Source organism: Mus caroli, unplaced genomic scaffold, assembly GCF_978045245.1.
Source record: "Mus caroli unplaced genomic scaffold, Mus_caroli_1 scaffold_19, whole genome shotgun sequence".
NCBI classification, from domain to species: Eukaryota; Metazoa; Chordata; class Mammalia; order Rodentia; family Muridae; genus Mus; species Mus caroli.
The window spans coordinates 32,337,463-32,365,415 of record NW_028227274.1 but is presented as its reverse complement, the minus strand read 5'-3'; the positions used below and the strand labels follow the sequence as shown (position 1 = coordinate 32,365,415).

Here is a 27,953-nt window from a genome sequence, read left to right as displayed (position 1 = left end):
CTCCGCCCCTGGCGGAGGAAGTGAGATCAGAGGCCCCATGTGAGCGGATTGCAACACATGCAGCTGCCTGGAGAGAGGGAGCCGGTGTCCTACGTCAGAGCCGCCGCCGCCGCGGAGCCGCCGCCGGGGAGGAGCAGCCGCTGCCGCCCAGGACTGGGCCCTTAGGTAAAGCGGGCGTAGGGAAGGCCGGCGCCCTTGTGCGGCGGGCCGTCGGGGCGGGGAGAGGAGGGCGGCTCGGGGGGTGGCGAAGAAGGGGGCCGCTCTGCCCCAGCGGCGGCGCTAACTCTGTGGTCTTGGTGTCTCCCGGCCCCGCCGGGCCGCTCTAGGGAGGAGGAGGCGAGAAGATGGCGGACGACCCCAGTGCTGCCGATAGGAACGTGGAGATCTGGAAGATCAAGAAGCTCATTAAGAGCTTGGAGGCGGCCCGCGGGTGAGCGCCGCGTCCGGCACCCCCGTGCCCTCTTGGATCCCGGACCCCTCAGGATGGCCGCCCCCGCGCCGCATGGCCGGATGAGGAGAACCCGGCACTAGCCAACTCCCGCCTTCTGGACCTCTGGGTAGTAGCCTCTGACTGGAGGGCGAGGGTCGGCGCGGCTGGCCGGGAAAGAAGTCCTTACTCCTCTTGGTGGTAATGAGCCTCTGGCTCCCACGGCTCAGATCGCTCGGCCCCCTCTCCGGATAAAGCCACTACTACTTTTGTGTTCCTCTCGGGCCTTTAAATCCAGCTCCTCACTTTTCGGGCTCCTGGTGCTGCCACCCAACTTGGGTGCTGTTAGGGGAAAGTACTTGGCGTTCCTTTCCGAACGCTCTACCCTGATTTCCTCTCGCTTCACGTTCCTCCAACCAGGCCTCATTAAAATGGCCTCCCCCACTTGGACTTACAAGTCCTGTGTGGGTGAAGTTTTTAATAGGGTGTAAAAAGAGAATTGACCAAAAGAGATCTTCTTCTTGGCTCCCCTTTATTTTTCTGGGTCTTAGATTTCTCCGAAGATGACTTGCCCTAAGTTTTCTAATTACCGGGAGCTTCCTGGGTTTAGCTGTTCCAAGACCCGCCTATAAACCGAAAATGCCAGCGTGTGCGGGATGGAGTGGTGGTGTTTTGTCTGTTATGGACATAGTCCAGAGAAATCCAGGTAGTAAAATCCCCGATGGCTTTTCTGTGGAACTTCTTGGGAAAAAATCACTCTCCAGTTGCCTGATGGAGTAACAGTGCTTAAAACTGACTAAAAGTGAGCTTTCTTAAGTTTTCATAAGTGAGTCTCTTAAGTGTTTCTAAGAAGTTGTAGGTGTGTCCCTAGGTGTGTAAGCTAGGTTGAAAGTAGCCATATGTTTGTTTTGTGTGAGAGTGTGCCAGAGGTATTTGTGTTCCTTCCATGTGTTGCTATGTGTGGTTGTTTTCCCAGTTACAGACACTTTTTAGTACTTGGGGTGTCCTCACCCTAAAAGTGGAACGTTGTGTATTCCTGTGCTCAGAGCATTCTTATAACAGAGTGACGCTCCTCAGATGCCCTGTGGAAATTCACTGTCAGCACACACACACCATACATTCTGGTTTTCAGCCCGAGTTTGTCACTGATGTGTGGGTTGACACTGATACCTTGACCACCTTAGCACTACGCTCATTAACTTTTTTAAGTGGATTCCGGTTGGTTCCTCTTAGTGCATGGTTTTAAAGTGGTGGAGTTTCATTCTTAATAAGTGGGGAACATTAATTTCTGTTTGGGATTAGACTTCTGGAAGTTTGGACATATTTGGTGTGTTGCTCATTCCTTTGATGATTGTAAAAACTTGAGTTGGAGGTAGATTTTTTTTATTATTATTATGATTATTTCTTAGAGTTTTTTTTTTTTATCTTGAATATAAAGACTTCCTAATAGGAACCGGTACCATGTGGTAGAATGGAAATAAAAATCCCAATGTAAAAATATATCATGAGTGTTGTTAATAGAGGTAGTTGTTCTTTGTGATGCCTAGAATTAGCCAGGTACTTTTGTTTCCGTAGGCTGTCTTCTGTTGTTACTTGAAGCTTTCTGTTTGGTATTGACACTTATGAATTACTGCTGTTAACACTGTTACAAGTTGAAATTGAACCTGTAGGTTTTCTGGGTGCTTTCTTAGGGAGTTTCCTGGATTAGAATGTGGATACAATGCATTCTCTGAATTCCTTACTAATTTGTCTGGGTGAGGTAACATTGAAGAGAACACTGCTTGCTAAGTGATATATATTTCTCCTGCTTGATGAACAAATTCATTCTCAGATTTATTTGTTCCTACCATAGTTCCCAACTAGAAGTTTTAAAGCTCTCTTAAAAGCCTTTGGAAACTTAGAAAAGTTCAGTAAAGTTTGAAGGATTACACTGTCTAAAATAGTGTATTCTAGGAATTCTAAACAATTTTGTTGTGCTTTGCTTAATTTTTCGAGGATTCAGTTACACCCTGAGCACATGGTAATTAAAGGCCTGTCCTTTTCTGGTGTTAGTCAGGGAATCAAAGTTTATTGTATGTGGCTCGGAACTTTATTTCTTACTACAATGGCAAGATTTAATTTTTCATTCTGAGTTGTGTTAGACTTTATGTTTTCATAGTGATTTATACCAAAAAATAATAATGATTTTTTTTTTTAAAGGCCTCCACCTCATGTGGCTGGCTGAAACTGGTTTGCCCTCCTGGTCTGCTTATGTCCCCAAGGCGCCTGGCTAATACTAAAGTATTATTAGGATGCTTGTGATGAACTTAAAGACAAATTGCGTGGCAAATGGATCCATATGCGCCAGTGTTGGTGTTGCAGTTGGGCTTCAGTAGAAGACAAATGCATGTTGTCAGGTGCAGGTAGCACAGGACAGACGTAGTGATGGGTGCCTAGAGTTGTTTCTGAAATGGAAAGGAACTTGTGAGCTAGATGAGGATGTGGGTCTGCCTCCCTCTGTCCCATTAACTTTGATTCCTCTTCTTTTTGTATATGCATGGCCAACTTTGGGGAGTCCACTTTCTCCTACCTTAAGTCAAGTTCTGGGGCTAGGGGTTTTTTGTTTGTTTCATTTTGTTTTTTGAGTCAGATTCTCACTGTAGCCTTCGCTGGCCTGGAATTCAATATATAGCCCAGAATGGCCTCCAGCTCATAGAGAGCTGCGGATATGTGTCATCACGGCACCTACCCTAAACACTAATTTTAAAGTTTGCCAGAATAAGTAATTCTGAAGTTACTCAGTCAGTGTGTGGTTATCATTTGGTATATAACCAAATGTAGTACAGTTTTAAAAGAACTACCCACGAAATGGACTCAATAGTTAAAACACATTGACAGGATTAGGTAACCACAAAATTATTTATTGAGCATTTAGTCATAGACACTTTGGAGTAATACATTGTCATTTATTATTTACAACAATAAACATCACCATTTGATACCCAAAGTAAATGAGGCTGAGATTTTAGATAACCTACTGTCTTGAATGACATGGTGTAAAAAAAGATGAGATTAACTGCAGAGGTCTATTTGACCTATGATCGGCTGTTCTAGGCTTTGGTGTCCACGTGTGTAATTGTATAGTAATCCGAATATATGCAGACCCTAATTTGTGAACTGCTGTGCTGTATTTCGTGTTCTCCAAAATCTCCAAGACTAGTCTGTTGTTGTTTGCCTTTTTTTGAGACAGTTAATCTGTGTGGCCCTGCCTGTCCTGGAACTTACTCTGTAGATCAGGCTGGCCTTGCCTGCTTCCCTAGCATTGGAATTAAGGGCGTGCACTGCCACCGCCAGGCTGCAAGACCAATCTTAAAATTTATTCTGAGCCAGCAGGCTGTATTGTTTGTGAAATGGCATCTGTCTGCAAAGGCTAGAGTACTAAAGGGAGAACTCTGTTCTCATAGCATCCCTGTCTCATAGCATGTGGTTTAAGTTGGCTCCACTGTGCCTGCTTTGTTGTCATTTAAATGAGGATGAGTATGGTGTGTGTGTGTACTGGTAGGATAATGAGCCAGTTTTCATTCATATATGTATATATATTTCCCTTCACAATCAACTGTTTGATTTATCTCTTTGTTTATGGTTACTCTTGGTATAGTCTCCAAAGTTGGCTTATAAGGAAAAATATGTACATAGCCAAAATGGATCTAGGACCATGTGAGTTGAACCGCAGTTGGTTTCAAATAAGGAACTTAGAGCAGATGGACATTACTAGGCCTTTTCGGTTTTCTTTTTGAGATAAGGTCTCCTTTATTCTGGGCTGGGCTTGAACTCTTGATCTTCCTGCCTCCATTTCCCAAGAGCAGAGATTATAGGTATGAGTCATCATGACCAGCATCACTCTAGCTGCTGAAAAAGGAATGGCCCTTAGTTCAAGGTCAGTTGACTACAGGAGACTGTTCTCACACATTTTTCTCCTACTCTCCCTGGAAGAAAAAAAGGAACATTTTCAAACTAGTGAATTTCAGGAAGTTTTGTTTTTACTTTATTTCCTCAATGTTTTTTAAAATTCTTTTAAAAGGGGGTTTTAAAGATAGTTTAATAAGGTTTAAGCATTAGGGTAAAGAGAATGTGTTACTCAAAAGAAAGTAAGATTCACTCAGAAAGTGGTGTAGGCTTTCAGAGAAGTCTGTAAGAAAGTAGCTTTTTATAGTTTTTGACAGGGTGGTTGTAACTGGGCTAGGGATCTAGCTTTGTAATAGTTACAGTGGTAGTGTGTATGGTTTTCAGCACTTCCTCCAAGCAGAAAGTTCTCAAAGTGATAACCTTACAGTCATTCTTTTTCATCATTCCTCTCTCCACCCCTCCCTCCTCCTTTCCAGTTTTGTATGCCCTGCATTTGCAAATATGTTTGAGGAAGGATATTAGAGATTGAACTCAGGGTTGCAAACAAGGACTACCACTGAGTGAACATTCCAAGCCATTTTTAACAATACTGGTTTTGATACAAAGGGTTGAACTTAGGGCCTGTCCATCTAGCAGACACCCTGTTTCTAAGCCACAAACCTCAGCCCTCAGACTTTTGGGGATAAGAAAGGATCTCGCTCACTTTGTACTCCTAGCTTGTCTCATGGGCTTTCCTATAGCTACCTAAAGCATTAAAGACTCAGCCTCTGAAAGGGGGTTTTAATTCATCCCTTAGCTTGTGTGCCACACTGCCATCTCTTTTTAAAAAATTCTTACAAGAATCAATAATTAGAATATTTACGACCGGGGAAGAGGTGAGTATGAAACAAACTACAGGGGTCTGTTAGGGCTATTCTTTTAAGGTTTGATTTTTATGCATAGAAATCTTGAATTGGTAGTAATGTTTGGCATAATGAGGGATAAAATGTCTAACACTGTATTTCTCATATAGTGACTCTTGCTGTGTAGCCTAAGTTTACCTCCACTGACTATTCTTTGGTATTATAAGCATGTGCCACTATTCCTGGCTGCAAATGTCAGTGCTTTCCTGTTACTTACACATTGGTCCTTTAGAAATATCTTCAAAGGAATAGGTCTAATGGCACAGGAGTAATTTAGCTACCTGTGAAGCTGAGGCAGGAGGTTGTTGTATGTTCAAAGTGTGCCTGGGTAACTAAATGACATCCTGACTCAAAATATAAAAAGCAGTTGTACTGTCACTCGGGTATAGTACTTGACTAGCATGTTCAAGGTCCTGGGTTCAATCCTTTACTTTGTCCTACCAGAAAATAGAGATAACCTAATGGAGCATTGTATTAAGAGGTGAGAACAGAGAGATGGGGTTCAGAATAAAGTTAATGGTCAAGCAGTTGCCTAGCATACACTGAGCACTGAAGAAAAAAATATTAGGAGACTAGTAAAATAGTTCGGTTAGTAAAAGTACTTACAAACTTGAGGGCTGTAGCTCCCACATAAAAGCTGAGTATGCTAGCTTACCCCTAGAACTGGGGGCCTAGAAACAGGAGAGTATGGGCCTTGCTCGCCGATTGAATTCCAGGCTCAGCAAGAAACAGTCTCAAAAAAATATGGTAGAGAGCAATTGAGAAAAACCATTGTTAACCTCTGTCCTCCGCATGCATCTAGAGAGATGTGGGCAAAGAGGAAAGGGGTTGATGAGAGCATCCATAATAGGATGTGGTCATCTTCCTTGGATACCCTTCCACACATCTTAATTCAGAACTAATCTGAACAGCTGTAGTATTCTGGACAAGTGTCCTATGTTCTGTGGATCTAAAGAACAAGCAAGCATTCTTTGAGTTTCAAGCCTTGGCAGACTTCACATTGTGGTAGGAGATGTAGTTATTCTCCCAAGGAAAGAAAACTCTTTAGACAGACTCCTCAGAGAGCAAGAGTACAGTGTTAGAATACATTTAAGGCAGACTGTAGTGCCCGGCGTGGTGGCGCACGCCATTAATCCCAGTGCTCACTAGGCTGAGGCAGGCGGATTTCTGAGTTCGAGACCAGCCTGGTCTACAAAGTGAGTTCCAGGACAGCCAGGGCTACACAGAGAAACCCTGCCTCAAATAACCAAAAAAAAAAAAAAAAAAAAAGGCAGACTGTAGTAAGATTTGTCCAGTCCTTTCCCTACCATACCACATAGACCAATTGGATCCTTTAACGGGAGGAATATTTTTCTTTGAACTTAGAAGTTGAGGGTATTGTTGCATTGCCAGTTATGGTAAGATACTTGCTTAAATTATTAGCTTTATAGCAGGGTTTTTAATGGTTTGGATTCTGCTTGAAGGTTGGGAAGAAAATTTTTGCCTGCCCATTACCGGGTCTGTCCAGTTGACCATTTCCAGCAACGATTTCAAGTCTGGCCTATTATCCAGGAATCTCAGAATAGAATCTTCTCCTAGGATACATTCTGTAGGTGTCTTTTCATTCTTTAGCAGCCTGCTATCTTAAAAAGGGAGCAAGGGGGTTGAAGGGTTCGAAGCTCTTTTCTATCAGGTTAGAAATTATGTGTGACTTCCCACTCAGGCACCAGGAGTTTGGCGAGTCTGCCTCTAACAGGCTTTATTGTTGCCATATGGTATACTTTGGACCCTTGGCTACTGTCTTATTGTAGCCCTTCCTATTTTGTTAAGTGGGCTTGGCATTTTGGGATTCCTGACCATTCATTCTTGCTATACAGATAACCTGGTGGGGCTATTGGTCCATGTTTGGCGTTTAGAAACAGGATTTTGCTTTGTTGTCCAGACTAGTCTTGAGTTCTCCACAATCCTTCTGCCTCAGCCTCCCATGTGCCAGGATTATAGGTGTCTTCTTTGATGGTCTATCTTTTTTTCCCCTAGTTTAAAACGTTTTATTTTGTTTTTGAGACATGGTCTCTCTGTGTAGCATTAGCTTTCCCAGTACTCACTCAGTACACCAGGCAGATTCACCCGCCTCTGCCTCCCAAGAGCTGAGAAATCAGGTGCATCCCTATACCTGGCTAAAAAAAATGTATTTGGAAGGAAGGATTCATTCTCTGTGTATCCCTGGCTGTTCTAGAACTCACTTCGTAGACTAGGCTACAGAGATCAGCCTGCTTCTGCCTCCTAAGTACTGGAATTAAAGGTGTGTGCCACCACCACAAGACTAAAAGTTTTTTTGTTGTTTGTTTAGTTTGTTTTTTTTTTCTCTCTCCCCCCTCCCTTTGTGTTTAGTTTGTTTATTTGTCTGTTTGTTTGTTTGTTTGTTTAAAATGAGAACCTGGTCTGCTAGCCATCCCTGGAATGGTGACACAAACCATTTTCAGTCCCATGTTAAGTACAGAGTAACATAGTAGTTTAAGGAGTTATTGCAGGCTGGAGAATAATTATGTAACTACTTAGACAAAAGTTAGAAAGTATCTTAGCAAGGCAGATTGTTTGTTTTTAGTGTTACTTTGAGGGGCTGGAGAGATGGCTAAGCAGTTAAGATCCTGTTTTTCACAAAGGTTGTTACTTTGTAAGCCAAGTGATAAGGAAGCCTGGCCTTGTAATCTCCAGTAGTAGGGAAGCCAATCAGGAGGATCACCAGTTCAAGACCAGTCTGAGCAGTGAGACCTTTTCTCAGGAGAGACAGATTACTTTTTGCTTGTTTAGCATGTTCAAGACATTGTAGAAAAGTTGGCTTGGGCATTAGTGTCATATTACATGGCTGATAGTGAATCTTTGACATGGTAAGGTTATGACTGCAGTTTTATAGTTGTCATTGTGATGTTTCATTGTTTTGACATAAGATCTCTGAAACTGACAGTCTTCTCGGTATTTACCTCATAGCTGGTGTGGTTCATTCTTGTTTTATCCTGGGGATTGAACTAGTTACTAAAACTATGTGGTATTGGAAAGACCTGTAGCCCCAAAACCTGTAATGTTAGACAAGTGCTTTTACACTGAACTACATTCTTGGGCCCCCCAATTCATTGTTTTTTGTTGGCTAGTTTTATTAATGTAGTCTAATAGAGTGTGTGTGTGTGTGTTTGCACATGTGCAAGTGCTCAAAGAGACAAGGAGTCAGGTGAGTTACAGGAAGTATGGGGGGTTGTGAGCTACCTGATTTGGATATTAGGCCTTAAACTCAGACCCCCTGGGAGAGTAGTACTTGGTCTTAATGACTGAGCCGCCTTTTCAGCCCCTAGCATGCATTTTTGATTAAAAGCAAAGTAGCCTCAAATTGAGTGCAAAGGCTTGGTGTTGGTTAATTGTTGATACTGACCTCAGGAACTGAAATAGTAGCAGAGTGTTTGCATGTATGCCTACCTAGAATTTAAGATCATGTATTTAAGAATTAAGAGTGGGGCTGGAGAGGTGATGCGGAGGTTAGGGCGTTGTTAGAGGCGAGGCACATTTCTTAGTTGCTGTGCTTACCAAGCACAGGCTAAAAAGTTATGTCCTGGCCCTGATTTTAAAAAGTTTATTTTATGTATGTATGTATGTCCAAGTTTGTATGTGTGGCCCATGTTTATGTATGTGTGAGACACATATGTTTAGGAGCCCTTAGAAGTCAAGCGAAGGTATTAAATTCCCAAGAATTGGAGTTAAATAATTAAAACTACTTTTTCAAAGATAAGTAACTAGCATGCCTTTTAACCCCATAACAAACCTGCTAGTGAAACAAGAAGCTACTAATGGCATTCCATGGACAAAACTGAAGTACAGAGAATATTTAGTTGTCTAATGCCAGGCAAATTCAGAGGTCCTTTCAGTTTCTTCCCATCTTCTCATTTCAAATCTGTCTTCCTGTTTATACACACTACCCTTGTTTTTTGTTTATTTTCAGACACGATCTCACTCTGTAGCCCTGGCTGCCTGGGAACTCACTGTGTAGACCAGGCTGGCCTCAGATTGCCTCTGAGTGCTGGGATTAAAGGTGTGCACCTCCATGCCTAGCCAACATGCTTGTTCTTTTAATTTTTAGTTTTAAGTTATGGGTGTTGTGTCTTATGCAACATATATATGCTTACAGAGACCAGAAGAGGGTATCAGAGCCCCTCAAACGAGAATTACAGACAGTTGTGGGCCACCATGCAGGTGCTGGAAATGGAGCCCTGGTCTTCTGGAAGAGCAGCCAGAGCTCTTACTCCAGCTCTCTTTTTCATGAACATCTGGTGATGGAAATCTTGATGAAAGTGTATATTAAAAAGACAATTAATGGGAGAATTGTGACTTCTGCCTTATTTCAAAATGCTTCCACATGGGTCACAAGAAGGGTTTTCATTCCTAGTTCCCCCCTAGAGCACTGACTGTGATCCATCTATCACTGACTCCTTGTATCTCATTGTTTTGAGAAGATTAGGAAAAGATTCCAGCTTCTTCTGCTTCCTGGTGGAATATTCCAGTAGGTAGCATTGGGGTATTGCCCTAGGTAGAGAAACTTCCCTGTCGGCAGTTCTTGAGTGAGGAAAGGGAAAGCTACTGGCTGTTTAAATATTTCCTTTCTGAGTTTTCTTTGCTGCTTTAGTTTGACCTGGTTGTATTTGCTCTGTGTATCTACTCCATTTACAAGTTTTTCTTCTGTGTCTCCTAGAAGTTAATCCTCTGGGTAAATCATTGAAGAGAATTCTTTGATAATGGAAAGTACCCTGATGAGCATGGCAGGGGACCTTGTAAGCTTTGGCGTTGTTCTATGTCATAGCTTGTTTCTTATGTCTACCTTGAAGTTTTTAAGATCTGTGTATTAGTCATTGCTGTACAACATGATTCACTGGCCTTTTTAAAAAATTACATTAATTTATTGTTGTGGTGAAGGGTGGGGTGGGGGTCAAAACAAGTCTGTTCTCTCCTGTCATGTGGCTTCCAGGGATTGGAGTGTTCATTACCTGATGAACGATCTCATTGGTTCATGTGTTGAGACAGGGTCTTACTTTGTTCCTAGCTACCCTGAAACTGAATATAAACCACACTGGCCTCAAACGTATGGCCATCCTCCTGACTCTTGTCTTCTAAAATGTGGGATTATAGGCATGCACTGCAAACTCAAGCATGCTGTCTAATGACTTTTTTCTAATCTTCTTTGTCCTTTTCCTCTGTGTGGGGTACATGTGTGCATGTGTAGGTAGAGGACACTATCAGGTGTGACAGTTCCACCTTGTTGGAGAAGGGCTTTGTTTGTTGCTTGGCTTCCTGTTTATGTAGCTTATGGGAATTCTCCAGTCTGCTTTTCATCTCACTAGAGGAGTGTTGTTTTTCTTTTTACATGGGTTCTGGAGATTCAAAACTCAGTCCTCCAGCCCATAGGGGGAGTGTTTCCATCCATGAGCCACCTCCCCACCAGCTGGCTGGTCAAGAAGCTCCAGGGATCCCCTGTCTCTTCCCCACGCTCAGTTCTGGGGTTTGGGGCATACATTGTCACGTGGGTGCAGAAGATGGAGTGCAGATCACCATGCTTGTGGAGAGAGAGCTTGTCTGACTCCATGATCTATCTCCCCAGCCTTTATACTGCCTCTTTTCCTACTTCTTTCCTTTTCATTTATTTGTTTTGGTTTTGAGGCACAGTTTGGCCATGTAGCCCAGGCTGGCTTGAGCTGTTTTTGTGCTATCCTCCCAAGTGCTGTGTATTCACTCTGACTCTCCTTTAATTAGTAACTTCCATTATATTTACTTTATGTGTGTAGGTGTTTGAGCATCGTGCAAATGTCTGGTGACCTTGGAGTCCAGAAAGGGCATCATATCCCTTGGAACTGGCCACCATGAGAGATTCACCATGTGGATGGTTGAACTCAAACCCCAGGTCTTCTGGAAGAAGAGCATCCATTATTCTTAACTGCCAAGTTATCTCCAGTCCCCCCTCTTATTTAGGGTTTGTGATTTGGGAAAGGATATATAATGACAGCAGAGAAGATGAAAAAGAGGACTATTAGAATTAGAAAAAGCAAGCTGACCCAAGTAGTTTACACGCTTAATTCCCAGCACTGGGGAGCCCAAGGGGGGCAGAGCTGAGTGAAGCTCCAGGCCAGCCGTGGTGACAGTGAGCCCTGTCTCAGGGATGAGGATGCGGTGACAGTGAGAATACACTGTACTTGCAGTTAGCTTCTCTAGTGAGAACATTGTCTTTTTCCTAGTGTCTGGTGATCTAACTAAGGACCTTGTATATGCTAAACAAGTACTTTATCGCTGAGCTACGAGCCCTCTGATGCAAGGGTTTTATTTCTCAGTCTCTCTTTTTTTTTTTTTAAAGATTTATTTAACTTTATGTGAGTATACTGTCCCTGTCTTCACACACACACACACACCAGATTTTATTACAGATGGTAGTGAGCCACCTTGTGGTTGTTGAGAATTGAACTCAGGACCTCTGGAGGAGCAGTCAGTACTTTTAACCACTGAGCAATCTTTCCAGCCCCCCTCTCACTGTCCTCGTAATAGATATTTGTTGTACATGAACATGAAATATTCAGTATCCTTGAGATTTTATTGTGTTTACACAAACTGGTCTAACAGCTTTGGCTGCTTGTGGAGTAAATGGGTGTATCTGTTCCAAAACTCCCTGGCAGGGCGCTTTACTCTGTCAGCAACTCTGATAGTCTGAACCATTACGTCCTAAGCCTTTAGAGTACTGCTATACAGGCATCGTGCACCACCATGGCCCCCCTAAGGCATGTTTTTAATCTGGATTTCAACTCTAGTCAAGTGTCTTACAAAGGTAAGTTCAGAAACTTAAGGTTTCCTTCTACAGAATAGAGAGAGTTATACATGGAAACTAGTGAAAGGTAGTTTTATTCCTAAAATTTGGTGGGTCAGAATGAGATGGACATGGATATCTTTGGGTGAAAAGGCAGGATGTCTCACTAACCTAGAGCTAGACTGGCAGCTAGCAAGTCCTGGTAGCCCTGTCTGCATCCCACGGCCGCAGGGTTACAGATCTGTCTTTCTCTGTCTCCTGTGTGATGGGATTAGGGCACATATCTCCATGCTCTGAGCCCTGCTTCTGAAACCTAAGCAGTGGATTCCAGGAACTAGATCACATCCCATCACTAAATGTGTTTCCTTGCTTTATCTTCTCTGGAAGGTTAAGCGGGTGTGCCTGTAGGGTTGCCCTGCTGTTCTCACTGCAGCATTGCTTAATGTTTATCATCTTAACCCATCTTCCTGAAAGTAAATAGCAGTTTATCTCAAGGTCATTTCTCTGTTGTGCACAGCATTATCTGGCTTTGAGGCATTTTGCTCCTTGGGTTCACTTAGTTTGCTCCAACATTCCCTTCATTTAGCTTTAGGTTTTCCAGTCCTTTAGGTCTGGGTTCCTGTGACGTCATTCTCTGTGCTCAGAGTGCTTCTCAGTCTACTTCTAACATCACCCATGTCAGGTCCATCTCAGTGCTGACTCAGAACCAGGCCCTTTTATGAGAATGCCTGTGGTCCCTACAGATTCCAGGCATATGCCTCCTTGAGAATTGTTCAGAAGAAAACAAAACAAAAAGTTTGTACTAAAACTGACCCGTCTGGCCAGGCGTGGTGGCGCATGCCTTTAGTCCCAGCACTCAGGAGGCAGAGGCAGAGTTCGAGGCCAGCCAGGGCTACACAGAGAAACCCTGTCTCGTAAATACAAAAAAAAAAAAAACAAAAAACAAAACTGACTGGTGTGGGGCTAGAGTGCTGGCTCAACAGTTAAGAACACTGATATTTCTCAGAGAGATCGTAGGTTCCAGGGGGATTTAGTACCCTTTTCTAGCCTCTGAGGCGCCAGGCATTCAGTTATACACAAGACAGGCTTGTGTACTTAAAAATAATAATTTTCTCTGCAAAAGTTGTTCTTGCCCCCCCCCCCCCCCACACACACACACGTGCATTTGTGTACCCCGCAGTTTTTAAAACAAACAAGCCCTGACTTAAGGCGTCTGTGAATCTATAGGCTCAGTAGCAGGGGTGTGGTCCACATGTTTCTGAAAGTATCTTCATTCATGTTTATTTGACCCCACCCATTCCCGTGACACTAATAATTATCTGCTTTTTTAGCCTTAAAATTAGGGCTGATCTTTGGCTTGTTTTACATGTATGAGGGAGTGTGTGTCCCTGTCCTTGCACCTCATGTATGCCTAGTGGCCTCAGATGCCGTATGAATGGGATTACAGGTGATTGCTAATAGTTAACCTTCCTTTGGAAGAACAGGCAGAGCTTTTAACTGCAGGGCCATGTCTCTAGCTTCTGATCTTTAAGTACACGTGAATTATATAAAATGAGTTTTACGCGTTTTCGTATGTGTACATTACAGTCATTTATCCCTATGGTTTAGTTACTTTTCTATTCTGATAAAACACCACTGAAGCGGGTGTTCCTTTGGGTTTACTTATGGTTCTAAAAGGTTAAGACCATCGTGGAGTGGAATCGGCTGAGCACTCACATCTCCCACCACAAGCAAGAAGCAGAGCAAACTGGGAATAGCTGCAGTCTTTGAAGCTTCCATGTTCTCGGTGACAATATTTCTCCCAGCAATGTCATATCTCCCAGACAATGCCACCAACAGGGGCGTTCAAATGCCTGAAACTATGGTGGACATCTTACTCAAACCACCATACCTCCTCACCTTTTCTTGTTTTTTCCCCCCAATCTGCTCCTTTCCCAACTAGTGCACTTGTACATGTGTGTGTATGTTGGTCTGTCCATCCGTCACAATGAGTTTCATTGGGGTTGTATGCAGGAGCACATGCAGCAATAATGACTGGTTTCAACTTATGATGCGTCTGTTTCCCAGTGCTTATATTATAGAAGTGCTGGAGATTGAGCCCAGGGTTCCATGCATGCACAGCAAACACTCTTATCAGTTAAGCTATGTCCTAGCCCCTAACTGATTTTGTTCGTTTGTTTTTGAGACAAGATTTTTCTGTATAGCTCTGGTTGTTCTAGAACTCATTTTATAGACCAGGATGGCCTCAAACTCATAGAGATCCCACTTGCCTCTGCCTCCTGAGGGCATGCACCACCACCACCTGACTTTTTTTATTATTAAATATAATTTACATACCACAAAATATACCCCCTTTCTTTAAAAGATGTAACTCGCTGAATGTTTTCCCCCAGGGTTCTGTCCTAGTTGTGTGTTGCAGTGATAAAACACTGACAGAAAGCAGCTTGGGGAGCAGGAATTTACTTGAGCAGCAGCTCCAGGCTGTGGCCCAATGTTGTAGGAAAGTCTACGAGGCAGGAACTTCTTGGTGCAGCTAATCATGTCTACAGCCAGGAACAGAGAAGACATAATGCATGCATGGTTCCAACTACCTTCACTTTCATAGTCAGGGTCCTTGACATTCTATGGCATCTCCCTAGCTGTTAGATTGTTTTCTGAATATTTCATGTACATAGAGCTAATTAGACAGTAGTGGTCATTTATGATTGATTTTATTTGCTATAGTTTACACTTGTATATCTACCATACAATCTTTTAAAATGTGTTTTAATTATGTGTGTGGGCACATACATGTGGAGGTAAGAGGACAAGCTAAAGGTGTTTAATCTTTGTACATGTGAGATATGAGACCCAGGAATCAAACTCAGGTCATCAGACTTGGCAGTACTTTTTTTTTTTTTTTTTTGGTTTTTCGAGACAGGGTTTCTCTGTGTAGCTTTGGCTGTCCTGGAACTCACTCTGTAAACCAGGCTGGCCTCGAACTCAGAAATCCGCCTGCCTCTGCCTCCCGAGTGTTGGGATTAAAGGCGTGCGCCACCACGCCCGGCTTGGCAGTACTTTTTACCCACTGACCCATACTACCAGTTGCAATCATCCCATTTTACACTTATAACAGTATTGAGGTTTTGTTTTCCTACATCCTGTCTCCTCTCCCTTTTTTTTTTTTTTTTTTAAGATTTATTTATTATATGTACGTGTGCTGTAGCTGTCTTCAAACTGCCCAGAAGAGGGCATCAGATCTCATTACAGGTGGTTGTGAAGCCACCATGTGGTTGCTGGGATTTGAACTCAGGACCTTTCGAAGAGCAGTCAGTGCACTTAACTGCTGAGCCATCTCTCTAGCCCCTCTCCTCTCTTTTTTAAAGGGGGGAGGGTCACTTGTGTATATGGAGATCAGAGGTCAACACTGAACACTCTCAGGGCAGTGTTTGCCAGCATGTATGTTAGTGCACCATATACTTGTAGTACCCACTAAAGCCAGAAGAAGGTATCAGGTCTCAGTTGACTGGAGTTACAGACAGTTGTGGGCTGCAGCGTGGATGCTGACAACTGAGCCAATCTGGATCCTCTGCAAGAACAAGTGTTCTATAGTCACCGAGTCATCTTTCCTTCTCTTGTGTGACAAAACTTTTCAAGGAGATGCAATACACAGTTTTATCTTCCAGATAGGGAACCCACAGCTGACCCAAGTACTACCTCTTTCTATGATCTTTCCAAAATTGTCTCTTCAAGGCCTTTGCGCAGTTTTATTTTGTTTAGAGTGTGTATTGGTGATTGAACCTACGCTTTGTGCTTGGTTGGCAAACACTCTACCACTGACCTATGTCCTTTGCTAGCTTTTGTTGGTGTTGTTTATTTGTATAAGCCTTGGGCAGGCCTGGGACTCACTGTGTAGACCAGATGATCTGTGCCTGGTCTTTGTTGGTTTTTAATTTGGATTGTGGTTTTGTTGTTGAATGCTGAGTTATTTGCATGCTCTACATAATTGTCACAGAAATCTGTACCACGTGGTTCTCAGACATAGTCTCTTATCTTATATGTTAATTTTGTGTATGGTACACTCAGGCATGTCCTGTGTGTATGTGCATGTGTGGAAACTAGAGGTCATAGACAGCTATTTTTCTTCTATTACTTGACATCTCATGTTGTGAGACAATCTCCACTTGAACCTGTGAGCTCTGGGGATCCTGTTTCTACCTCCCTAGTGCTAAGACTACAGGGTGGACCAGGTGCCTTTACCTGCTGAGGCTTCAACTTTAACCAACTTGATGTAGAGGGCATTAAAGATGAGTATATTCACATTTTAAACCAGCCTTCAGAACTCTTTCCAACTTACAAAACTGGTTTATATTGCTGCTGGTACTTGCCCTGCCCTACTCCCTCATGTTAGAGTTTGAACCTGTGACCTCGTGCTTGCTAGGCAAAAACAACTAGAAATATTGAAACCAGGTGTTTCTTAGACTGCAGCTAATGATACCTATCTTGGAAGTACAGGTTAAAGAGGTGATATTCTCCGTGGGTTATACTTCAGTCTCATCTTTTGGTTCTAGATATTTGAATTTGTTTGGATACTTAACTGGATACTTTGGGGTGGGGGTGTTGAGACAGGGATTCTCTGTATGGCCCTGGCTGTCCTGGAACTCACTTTGTAGACCAGGCTGGCCTCAAAATCCGCCTGCCTCTGCCTCCCAAGTGCTGGGATTAAAGGCGTGCGCCACCACCCCGGCTTAACTGAATACTTAATCAGGCTTTTGTGTATTGCTCTTTTAGAAATTTGTGTTTGCACATGTGTGTGTGTGATAGACTTTCTGGTCTGCACATACTGGGCATGTGCAGACCACCTGGCTTGTTGCAAGGGTTCTGGGATCCCAACTTGAGGTCTTCATGACTGAGAAGCAAGTGCTCTTAGTTACCCAGCTATCTTCAGCCCCTGTGTTTCTCTGACAAAAAGAAGTTTAATTCTATCAATGTAATGAAAACACATTCTTGTTGACATGCCCCTTTAACCCAGCACGTTGAGGGGCAGGAGGATGGATCTTTGTAGTCTGGAAAAACCCTATCTAAAAAAAAAAAAAAAAGGCAAAAAATACATTCTTGAGTTACAAATTGTTTCATAACTGGGATATTTGTGGGTTGCATTACTCTCCTGTCAAGAAAGTACTTGGTATGCTGAATTAGTATTTGAGGATTTTCAGAAAGGCGTAATCAATATCAACTGGAATATTTGTCTAGACTTTGGGAGATTTGTTTCTTGGTCCTGATGTAGCTTCTCCCAAAGAGCCACCAGCATCTCATCCTCTGCTGTTTACAGACTTCATTTCTTGCCAAATTCCAGCTTATTGGTGTCCTCCAGCAACCTTCTCTTGCCACCCTTGAGACTGAGATAGTTTTCCTGGCTGTCCCTTTGCGGGCCTTCGTTACATGGCTAATGTCAGTGTTAAAATCTGAGCTGTCGCTGGCTCTTGTTAGGCTTTCTTTGGACGATGTGCTAAAGTAGCTGCTACCTTTCTTGTACTTTCTTGTACTTGTGTTCTATGAATGTCTCACCGTATCTTATTTTACCAGCGGTAAACATGAACTTAAGCTTGTGTGCATTCTTTCTCCAGCAATGGCACGAGCATGATATCGCTGATCATTCCTCCCAAAGACCAGATTTCACGAGTGGCAAAAATGTTAGCAGACGAGTTTGGAACTGCATCTAACATTAAGTCACGAGTAAACCGCCTTTCAGTCCTCGGAGCCATCACATCTGTACAACAGAGACTCAAACTTTATAACAAAGGTAAGCCTCTCCCTCTCGCTCTGTCACTCTGTCCTCACTGGCTTTCCTGCTGTGACTTCAGCCAGCTGCCAGCTCTAGCAGGCTCATGCTCTCGCTCACTCTCGCTCTCTCTCTCTCTTCTTTCCCGCCCCCATTGAATGCTCAGTACTATTTGCTGTACTTAAGGAATAAGTCCTATTGAACCATCTCAGGAAACTTTACAATAAGGATGAGGATTTTGCCTATGAGTCTTTAAGAGTTTCTGTTTTATTTAAATTATGGCTGTAGGAATAATTAAAGAAGTTGTTTATGTTCTTTGCAGTACCTCCAAATGGTCTGGTTGTTTACTGTGGAACAATTGTAACAGAAGAAGGAAAGGAAAAGAAAGTTAACATTGACTTTGAACCTTTCAAACCAATTAATACATCATTGTATTTGTGCGACAATAAGTTTCATACAGAGGTAAGTGTGAGCACAGAGCGTTGTAGGCCAAAGCCAGGGCCCATTAGCTCTCCTCCTCTCACTTCCCAGCCGTGGGCCACTGCTGCTCTACTTGCCATAGTGAATGCTACGCTCTGTCCATTTTAGGACTGTGGTAGCGTGTGTATGTACTGTTTTCCACTTTGCTATTGAGTACTCTGTGGTCTGTGTGTTTATGAGTTGGTGTAACCTTTTACATAGGTATTTTTTCCTCTCCCTTTTTTTGGTGGATTGGTGGTTTGGGTATTCACCCAACCAACCAACCATGGACAAGGTCCATGTTACAGAAGCTAGCTTTGAATTCCTGATCCTCCTGCCTCTATCTCTGAAGTTCTTGGATTATGAGCATCCTTCATCACAACTGCTTTTGTTTGTTTTGGTTTTGGTTTTTGGTTTTTAACATGCTTTCTCTGTGTGGCCCCGGCCAGTGGGACTCACTCTGTAGACCAGGCCGGCCTTGAACTCGGGTATCTATCTGCCTGCCTTCTGCCTCCCAGCTGCTAGGATTAAAAATGTGTGCCACCTCTAACTGGCCATCATGAATATTTTCAAAATAATATATGTTTATTATACTACTCATCATGGTATTTGAGGAAGGTGGAAAGTTGGATTTGGATAACTTGATGAGAGGCAGGTAATTGGCTGATTTTGATTGCCTCTCTGTGACCAGTGACATTTGTCTATAGTTTTTGCATCTTTAGCACTAAGCTCACAAATCATTGCAAATAAGCAAATAAAATGCATTTAGTGACAGGTTCTTCTCTTTTCCTGTTCTTATAAACCCTGAGTGACAGGGCAAACTATGATGAACATTAATAGTGGAAAAGAAACCTCATTAGATTGACCTAAATCAGTCAACAGTAAGCAATCAGGAATTCACAGCTGACTCCCACTTTAGTCTCTTGCCTTTCATCAACTCTTAGACAAACCTCTGCAGTGGGATTAGAGCTGACATTTGTCCACAGTTTACAGTGAGTGGTTTTGCTTACTTGACAGGAAGACCAATTCCAGTTGAATCATGGGTAACAGTATGGAAATCTAGCTTAGTTTTCCTTAGCTTCTAGTGCCCTGGCAGAGGCCTCTTCTGCTGTTAGCAATTTGCTTCTATCAACTTCTTTTTAATAAACAAAGAAACAAAAAGCAGATTTTGGATCATTCTGTTTTAAAAAGTACCTCGTGGCTGTATTGTCTGGCTTTGGCTCAGCTATTACATTAGCATAAATGGTTTTTACTTTTCTCCCAGTAATCGCTAAAATGATTAGTAGAGCTAAGGGTGTAGACTCAGCTACCCCCAGCACCCAGCATTCCCCGATACCCAGTGTTTTACATGGATACTGGGACTCCAAACTAAGGTCCTTATACATAGCAAGCACCTTACCTACCAAGCCACTCCTCAGCCCCTGTTGGAGTTTATTTTGTTGAGACAGGCGGTTCTCAAATTTATAACCAAAGATGACCTTGGATTTCTGATCCTTTGGCTCCACCTGAGTGCTTGGAGTTACAAGTGAATCCCACTATGCCTGACTCCTTTGATTAAGATAGTCTAGCTGTCTGGCCTACACTCGCATTTGGATTCAGTTCTCATGCCTCTGCTTCCCAAGTGCTGATATTATAGGCATATTACCATGCTGGAGTTAAAGTTTCTTATTTCTTGGTTAAAAAGTAATGAATAAGCCAGGCAGTGGTGTCGCACGCCTTTAATCCCAGCACTTGGGAGGCAGAGACAGGTGAATTTCTGAGTTCAAGGCCAGCCTGGTCTACAGAGTGAGTTCCAGGACAGGCAGGGCTACACAGAGAAACCCTGTCTCGAAAAAACAAAAAAGAAAAAGAGAAAGAAAGAAAAGTAATGAATAATTTCTTAAGATCTAAAGAGACGCCGGGTGTGGTGGCACACGCCTTTAATCCCAGCACTTGGGAGGCAGAGGCAGGTGGATTTCTGAGTTTGAAGCCAGCCTGGTCTACAAAGTGAGTTCCAGGACAGCCAGGGCTATGCAGAGAAACCCTGTCTCGGAAAAAAAAAAAAAAAAAAAAGATCTAAAGAGACAATATGGCAATTAATGATATTTCAGGCCTTAGTTAGGTCTCAACCTATCACAGAAGATGTGTCTCTGTAAATCCCAGGGCTGCTTCTGTGCCTCTCAGGAGAGACACTGTTAGGAAAATAAAATTCTTTAAGACTAGTTGAGTGATGGTGGTGCATGCCTTTAATCCCAGTACTGAGAAGCAGAGGCAAGTGGATCTATATCTGAGTTCAAGGCTAGCCTGGGCTACAGAGTGAGTTCCAGGATAGCCAGGGCTACACAGAGAAACCCCATGCTCTTTCAAATTGAGCGCAGTGAGTTTTTTTCTTTTTAAGACACTTAACTGTTTTCCTTTAATTGTTACTATAGAATTAACTTGCAAAATTATTTTACCTTGATAGTACTATCTAATAATGCTGAGGTCATTGATAGTAACAGAAAGTTAAATTGGCTGCAAGTGACACTGTCTCACAGTGCAAGAGTCCCCCTGGGTACATTTCAGAGCACTATGCTAGTAAAACAATAATCAAAATTTTAAATGTGATCTTTAATTTAGATGTTATACTTTACATACCATCTATCTAAATTAAATGATGAAAATGAGAAAGTGGAGACTAATTTTCTGCTGACATTTTGGTAGGTTGGTTGGTAGTTATTTTGTAGTTGGTTGATTGACTTTGAAGATGGGCTCTAACTATGCAGTGTGGGTTAGCTTTGAAGTTGAAATTCTCTGATGTCTGCTTCCCAGGTGCTGGAGTTATGGAATGGCACTGTTTACACCTTAAGTTTTGTGGTTTGTGTATGTAGTGGGTGGTGGGGGCAGGGCATGGCAAGGGGGACAGACCCTGTGGCCTGTGGAGGTCAGGACAACTTTGTGGAATTGATTCTGTCCTCCCACGTTGGTTCTGGGGATCAGGTGTAAAATCACTGGGCACCTTTAATTGCTGAGAAATCTTGCCTACCCAAGTATATGTTTTGGGTTGTCTAGTTTCTTCCTGTTATTACTGTGGTAAAATGCAGATAAGAACTGTAACTGTGGTGCTGGAGAGATGGCTCAGCAGGTTAAGAGCACTAGTTGCTTTTTCAGAGGTCCCAAATTCAATTTCCAGAAACTCCATGGAGGCTCACAACCACCTATAATGGAATCTGATGCCCTCTTGTGTATGAAGACAGGGCACTCATGTACATAAATAAATTTAAAATTAAAAAAAAAAACTGTAACTGCTTTTAGTTGTGTAGTATGAACTGTCCCCACCATCTTCTCTCTAGAACTAACCCTGTAACTGTAAACAACAAATCCTTCCCTGCACAGTGGAAAGCAGCAGCTAGTGAGCATCACATTTCACACATTACCCCCATAGTGTTGATAATACCACGGTGTTAACTAAGCATTGGCGTTCATTGTGCCTGCTTGTGTTTGTCTTTCAGGCTCTTACAGCGTTACTTTCAGATGACAGCAAGTTTGGTTTTATTGTAATAGACGGAAGTGGTGCTCTTTTTGGCACGCTCCAAGGAAACACCAGAGAAGTCCTGCACAAGTTCACTGTGGATCTCCCAAAGAAACACGGTATGTAGAGGGCTGCTCGGGTTCTTTGGCTTGTCTGTTGCGGTAGTCACTGAATAAATAAGCGCATTGTGCAGACAGTTCCGGAGGCGGTGGTTAGTGGGACTGGTTATTCTGTTGTGCTTCATAAGGCATGTTGTACTTCCTTAATAGTTACCCATTTCCCACCACTTTTGTGTCAAAGGCAGAGGAGGTCAATCAGCCTTGCGTTTTGCCCGTTTAAGAATGGAAAAGAGACATAACTATGTTCGGAAAGTAGCCGAGACTGCTGTGCAGCTGTTTATTTCTGGAGACAAAGTGAATGTGGCTGGTTTGGTTTTAGCTGGATCAGCTGACTTTAAAACTGAACTAAGTCAATCTGACATGTTTGACCAGGTAAGAGAAAGGGAACTGCCGAGGCAAGGGTCTATGTGGGAGATACGCCCATTCTCAGTCCGTGGTGCACGTGTTGGCCTTCCTAGCCATAAATTCCCTAGGTTAAAAATGGTGGCTGGAGATCCCAGCACCCATATTACATGGCTCACAAATGCCTAGAACTCTAGCTCGTGGGGGATCCAAGAACATTTTTTTTTTAAGAGTGGGGTTTCAGTAAAATATTTGAGGTCCTAATGCTTTTGTTTCTGTTTGTGTCAGAGGTTGCAATCTAAAGTTTTAAAATTAGTTGATATATCCTATGGTGGTGAAAATGGATTCAACCAAGCTATTGAATTATCTACTGAAGTTCTCTCCAACGTGAAGTTCATTCAAGAGAAGAAATTAATAGGTATTGGTGAAATGCTACTATTTTTGTCTGTGAAATGTTTTTGGTGTGTATGCGTGACACTGAGAAGGTATAAAAGAAAGGGCTGGGTACGGGTTCGATCAAGAGTTTAGGATCATTCTTAGCCACAGTAGTTAGGCCACCCTGGCTGTATGAGACTCTTGTCCCAAACAAAACTAAAATAAAGAGTAAAAGAATGGAAAATTAAACATTTTTACTGAGAAAAATGGACACAAATGGCATATACCTCTATAACCCAGGAAGCTACAATGGTTGTATTGCCATGAGTTCCCGGTGGCCTGATTTTCAGAGTGAGGCTCTGGGGTGGGAATAGGGGCTACTGGGGAAATGGTTCAGTTGACACAGTGCTTGCCCAGCGTTCACTCCCTGGGCTTATAGAGTTCACACTGTGTTGGCCTCTCAAGTACAGCACCACCCTCAAAGGAAGGGGCATAGAAAAGGGCAACTGGGGAAAACCTAGGCAGGTGACCCAGGAGCCTTCAGTCTCCTTGACCCTGTGACCTGGGCCTTCACTCAAGGCCAGGGATATGTATGCCTGTTCATGGTCCCAAGGCAGCATAGACCTAGGCACTAGGACAGGCTCTGGTGCATCAGCTGCTAAGCCTGGGACTGAAAGTAGAATCCTCTTTAATATTTAGCAATCAGGACTGGTGGAAATGATTTCAAACTTTGTGAATACCAAAATCCAAAACTGTGAAGGGCTCTAATAGAAGTGTGTAGTGTATATAACCTAAGCACACCCTCCCATGTACTTTAAATTATCTGTTAATTATTTGTAATACCTAGCATGTTGTAAATATACATTAATAATAGTCTGCTATCATTTGGATTAAGAAGATAGGTAAAGGTCTATGCATGTTCCATGCAGATACAGACATCACAAGCCTTGCTCCACATTACACGTTGGCATGTTGTGCTTATTTTTCTAAATATATTTGATCCACAGTTGGTTAAGTTTGTGGAAACCAAGAGCCACCATATATTTTATTCTTACGTCCCTAACCCACAGGACGATACTTTGATGAAATTAGCCAGGACACGGGCAAGTACTGTTTTGGAGTTGAAGATACACTAAAGGCTTTGGAAATGGGAGCTGTAGAAATTCTAATAGTCTATGAAAATCTGGATATAATGAGATACGTTCTTCATTGCCAAGGCACAGAAGGTAAAAAATAAATAAATAAATAAAAAGAAGAAAAGATTGTTGCTGTCTGTTACATTTCTCTGTTCAGAAATCCTTGGATTCAGACACAGTTATAAGTGTCTTGTGTCTTGTTGCTGCCCCCACTACCGCACCCCATCCCACCCTAGCTATGTAATGCCTGTTCATAGTTAAATTAGCCAAGAATATGGGGCTATATCTTCAATGGCTTTGGTTTTTTTTTTAATAGAGCGGAGTCCCAGGTACTTGGTGTGCTGAGATGTTTGTGGGAAGGCTTGGTAGAGTTAGTCCAGGAGTCCTTTTCTTATCTGATCTCCTGCATAGCTTATGTCTCTTGGTACTTTGTGAGCCAGGCTAATGTTTTTGTTTTTAACTTTTAATATTACAGAGGAGAAAATTCTCTATTTAACTCCAGAACAAGAGAAGGATAAATCTCACTTCACAGACAAAGAGGTGTGTAGTTTTCTTTGCTTGGTGATAACAGAAAGCTTGAGTGCTAAACACTGCTAACAGTGTCAGCTCTGGGGAACAAAGCTTTATTCTAGTTAGACAGCCATGGAAGGGGAGAGTGTCTCACTGCCACACACTGATCTGGATACAAGGAGGGTAGGATCAAGGTTATTATAGACTAAATAAAGTAGCCAAATACACTGAGTGAGAGTGACGCAGGCCCTCTGTGGGTTCAAGGCCATCTGGAACTACATAAGACCCTATCACTAAAAGTAAGTTAAGAAATCAGGAAAATGCCGAGCAGTGGTGACGCATGCCTTTGATCCCAATACTTGGGAGGCAGATCTCTGAGTTTGAGGCCAGTCTGGTCTACACAGCGAGTTCCAGGGCAGTCAGGGCTATACAGAGAAACCTTGTCTCGTAAAGGGGGGTGGGTGGGGGGGATATCAGCAAAACACTGTTATCCTTGAAATAGCAGAAATTTAATTTGAGTAGCACTGTCCCCGCTCTGAGTCTAAGACCTGGTTGCTTTATTAGCTTGGAGGAGGTGGGAGTTTTGAGGCAGGGTTTCTCTGTGTAGCCCTGGCTGTCCTGGAACTCACTCTGTAAGCAGGCTTACCTTGAACTCAGATATACGCCTGCTTCTCCTTCCCAGATACTGGGATTAAAAGCTTGAACCACCAATGCCTGGCTTGCTTTGTTTTGGGTTTTGTTTTGTTTTGCATTTTATTTTCCTTTGCACTTAGCTAGGTTTAAATACATCACCATAGCTTAAAGTGAATGCTACCTTTCTAAACAAGACAGGTATGAATGGTGGCTGCCTTAAATTCTGAATTAGGATGGTGAGATGACCAAGCCTGAGAACTGACTTAAGCAAGTTGTCTTCTGACCGTTGCATGATGCCTTATGGCATGCACACTCCCATATGCACACAGCACTGGACACTTGGAAAACAAGGCTAAAGACATGCTCAGCGGCTGAGAGCACTTGTTCTTGCAGGGGCCCCAGGTTTGGATCATAGCGTCTACATGGGAGCCCACAGCCCTCTGTAACTTCAGTTCGTGGGCACAGGCATCTGTGTGGTGTACTTAATATTTAGGCTGTCCTGTTGTGTATGTTTCTTCTGGGCTGAGGAATAATGAGAAACTACAACAGCCTAGTTTCTGGAATCAGCCACAGGAATCAAGTTGACAACCAGGAATGGTTTAACGTTTTGTTGCTGAGCCCACACCCTGCAGGGAAATAATGAATAATCAGTTTATCTACCGTTTCAGTTATGTTACCAAGAACTGGTAGCTATGCTTAGTTTTGTGCAATTACAATACTCAAAATGGTGAAGAGGATGGGTGATGGTGGACACTGGGGGTATACTAAGCGGTGTATCTAATCCCATTGTTTCTGTGTCATGTGCCCTGTAGACTGGACAGGAACACGAACTGATAGAAAGCATGCCTCTCTTGGAATGGTTTGCTAACAACTATAAAAAATTTGGAGCTACACTAGAAATTGTCACAGATAAGTCACAAGAAGGATCACAGTTTGTGAAAGGATTTGGTGGAATTGGAGGTGAGTAGCAGGCTCAGACCAGGGTCATCTTGGCTAACCTTTCAGGGTTACTTAGTGACATAGGCCCTCTCTACTTGGAAGAGGTGGGTGGGTCAGCGTGTGATGCCACATTCCTTAGTTTTGGACCAGTTCTTGGTTGTTTTTAATGTTTTCTATTAGCATTTTATTTGTTTCTTTATTTGCGGCAGGGTTTCTCTGTGGAACCCTAGCTATCCTGGAACTCACTTTGTAGATCAGGTTTCCCTCGAACTCAGAGAGAGAGCTACCCGCCTCTGCCTCCGCCTCCAGAGTGCTGAAAGCGTGTGCCACGACCCATTTTTTCATGCATGAACATAATGTATTTAATCTCTATGACTTGGTGGTGTATGTGTTATGTGGGCACAAGAGTGCCATGTATGCATGTGGCGATCAGAAGACGGCTTGCAGGATTGCTTCTCTCCTTCCTCCATGTGGGTCCTGAAGAGTCAGCTGGGGCAGCAAGTGCCTTTACCTGCAGAACCATCTTGCCGGGCCTGTGTTTTGTTTTGGAGAGTGTTGTTGTTCTGTGCCTACAAGCATTCAGCAGTCACGAGATAACTGGGAGACTTTCCATTATGTGGGTTCCAGGAATGAAACTTGGGTCGTCAGGCTTAGCACATGCGCTGGAATTCACTGAGTTTTCTCCCCTCCCCTTTGTGGGTTTTTTCTTGGAGGGTGGGAGGCTAGCCTGGGGTTGAGTGTGCCACCCAAACTGGCCTCAAGCACTGGCAGTTCTTGTGCCTTGGCTTCCTGGGTACTAAGGTTTATATTAGCTACCATTCCTGGGGCTAATTTTTACAACTATAATTCTGGAGGAGGGTGGGCTTCTCCTGTGAGAGCAGCCCCTTTCTGCTTTAAGAGTTATTCTTTCTGCTTTGTTTCTCCAGGTATCTTGCGGTACCGAGTAGATTTCCAGGGAATGGAGTACCAAGGAGGAGATGATGAATTTTTTGACCTTGATGACTACTAGGTAGTCGACATGGGTCCGGCAACCGTGCCTCACCCTCCAGCATTCAACCCAAGGAGCATACCCGTGGTGGAGTCCAACAGATCCCTGCCTTACAATTGGAGCATTTCCAGAACTTAATCCGTGAGCATTGGATACTGAAAAGAAAAGTGAAACAAAACCAGACCCAACCCTACACTTTGGTTTGTCGTGGTGTCAGCGCAGCAGCCGACAACTAAGTCTCTAAAGGCAACTGTGGACTCATTTAAAAAGAATCCCAGTTTTTACTTTTACTTGATGGTAAAATTGGTTGCTCTTGTATTTTATGAAAAAATGATTTTTTTAACCTTCATACATAGAAGCAAAATACTTTAACTGCTGTAAACCTTCAAAAGTTAGTAGACGTGAGGTCATACTGGTTTGTTTCTTCCTTTGATCGGAGAATAACTAAATTGCTGCATTTCGCAGTGACCCATTTACATGGCATTCTCGGCTTAGACTGCACAAGAAGAAATATATGTGAAATATTGGAACTGTTTCTCTCTTGGTCTCTGTTTAATGTTGAAAGGGTGAGCTGACAGGAGGCAGTTTGAACTTCACTCCCTCACACTTCCCACTCCCAGACTGTCCCTTTCAAAGGTGCAGGTTGCGTTGCAAAGTCAGACTGAGTGCCAACACACCGGGGCCAGGGCACTCTGGGCAGTCACCAGTGTGGAGGCACAGTTGTGCCTGGCATTTGGGAGCCCTCTGTGCCATTAGCGTTACTGAGGCTCCCTGTAATCTCAGCCTACTAGAAACCAGTCTGGGATGGACCCGATGGGGCTTCTGTGCTATTGCTGGGATTGGGAGAAATAAAACATGCAACTTAAGTGGAACCAAAAAAAAAAAAAAATTCAAAGATGATTTTGCTTGGATCTATTCTTGGTAAGGGGAGGTGGTGGTGTCTCCTTGTGTTGGATAGCATGAGATTATGTGAATGTTTTGATTTTATTTTTTTGTTTTCAAATGAACTGCAAGATTTTTTTCACGGGAACGACAGACAAGACACGTATGACCGTGCATGTATCTCAAACCCCTGGTGGGGCTGGAGCATCTGTTTCCAAAAGTGGGATCTACAAGCACCTCTCAGATGAGAAAGTATGGAGGCGGGGCGGGTGGGGAGGGCAGGGTGGGGAGGGCAGG

The 27,953-nt window shown here is 43.1% G+C and overlaps 1 protein-coding gene across 2 annotated transcripts; it reads left to right on the top strand.

Moving 5' to 3' along the window:
- The first annotated feature begins 19 nt into the window (after nucleotides 1–19).
- On the top strand, nucleotides 20–27,669 carry Etf1 (eukaryotic translation termination factor 1). 2 transcript variants are annotated; one of them, XM_021150407.3, is made up of 11 exons: nucleotides 20–165; nucleotides 327–430; nucleotides 17,629–17,804; nucleotides 18,106–18,245; nucleotides 21,713–21,851; nucleotides 22,033–22,223; nucleotides 22,482–22,611; nucleotides 23,639–23,794; nucleotides 24,180–24,244; nucleotides 25,660–25,807; nucleotides 26,713–27,669. In XM_021150407.3, exons 2-11 carry the CDS (start codon nucleotides 345–347, stop codon nucleotides 26,793–26,795), a joined length of 1,314 nt encoding a protein of 437 aa, XP_021006066.1. In that variant the 5' UTR covers nucleotides 20–165; nucleotides 327–344; the 3' UTR covers nucleotides 26,796–27,669. The 2 variants fall into 2 exon arrangements, with proteins under 2 accessions (XP_021006066.1, XP_085689845.1); XM_085833719.1 differs by lacking the exons at nucleotides 20–165; nucleotides 327–430 and adding an exon at nucleotides 463–557.
- The last annotated feature ends 284 nt before the right edge of the window (nucleotides 27,670–27,953 follow it).

What these genes read in the sequence shown, in the direction of transcription:
- Etf1 (XM_021150407.3), top strand. Translation starts at nt 345, where the DNA reads ATGGCGGACGACCCCAGTGCTGCCGATAGGAACGTGGAGATCTGGAAG. An exon ending in TCATTGCCAAGGCACAGAAG is followed by an intron (nt 23,795 to 24,179) that starts GTAAAAAATAAA and finishes TTAATATTACAG; the next exon opens with AGGAGAAAATTCTCTATTTA. An exon ending in CTCACTTCACAGACAAAGAG is followed by an intron (nt 24,245 to 25,659) that starts GTGTGTAGTTTT and finishes TGTGCCCTGTAG; the next exon opens with ACTGGACAGGAACACGAACT.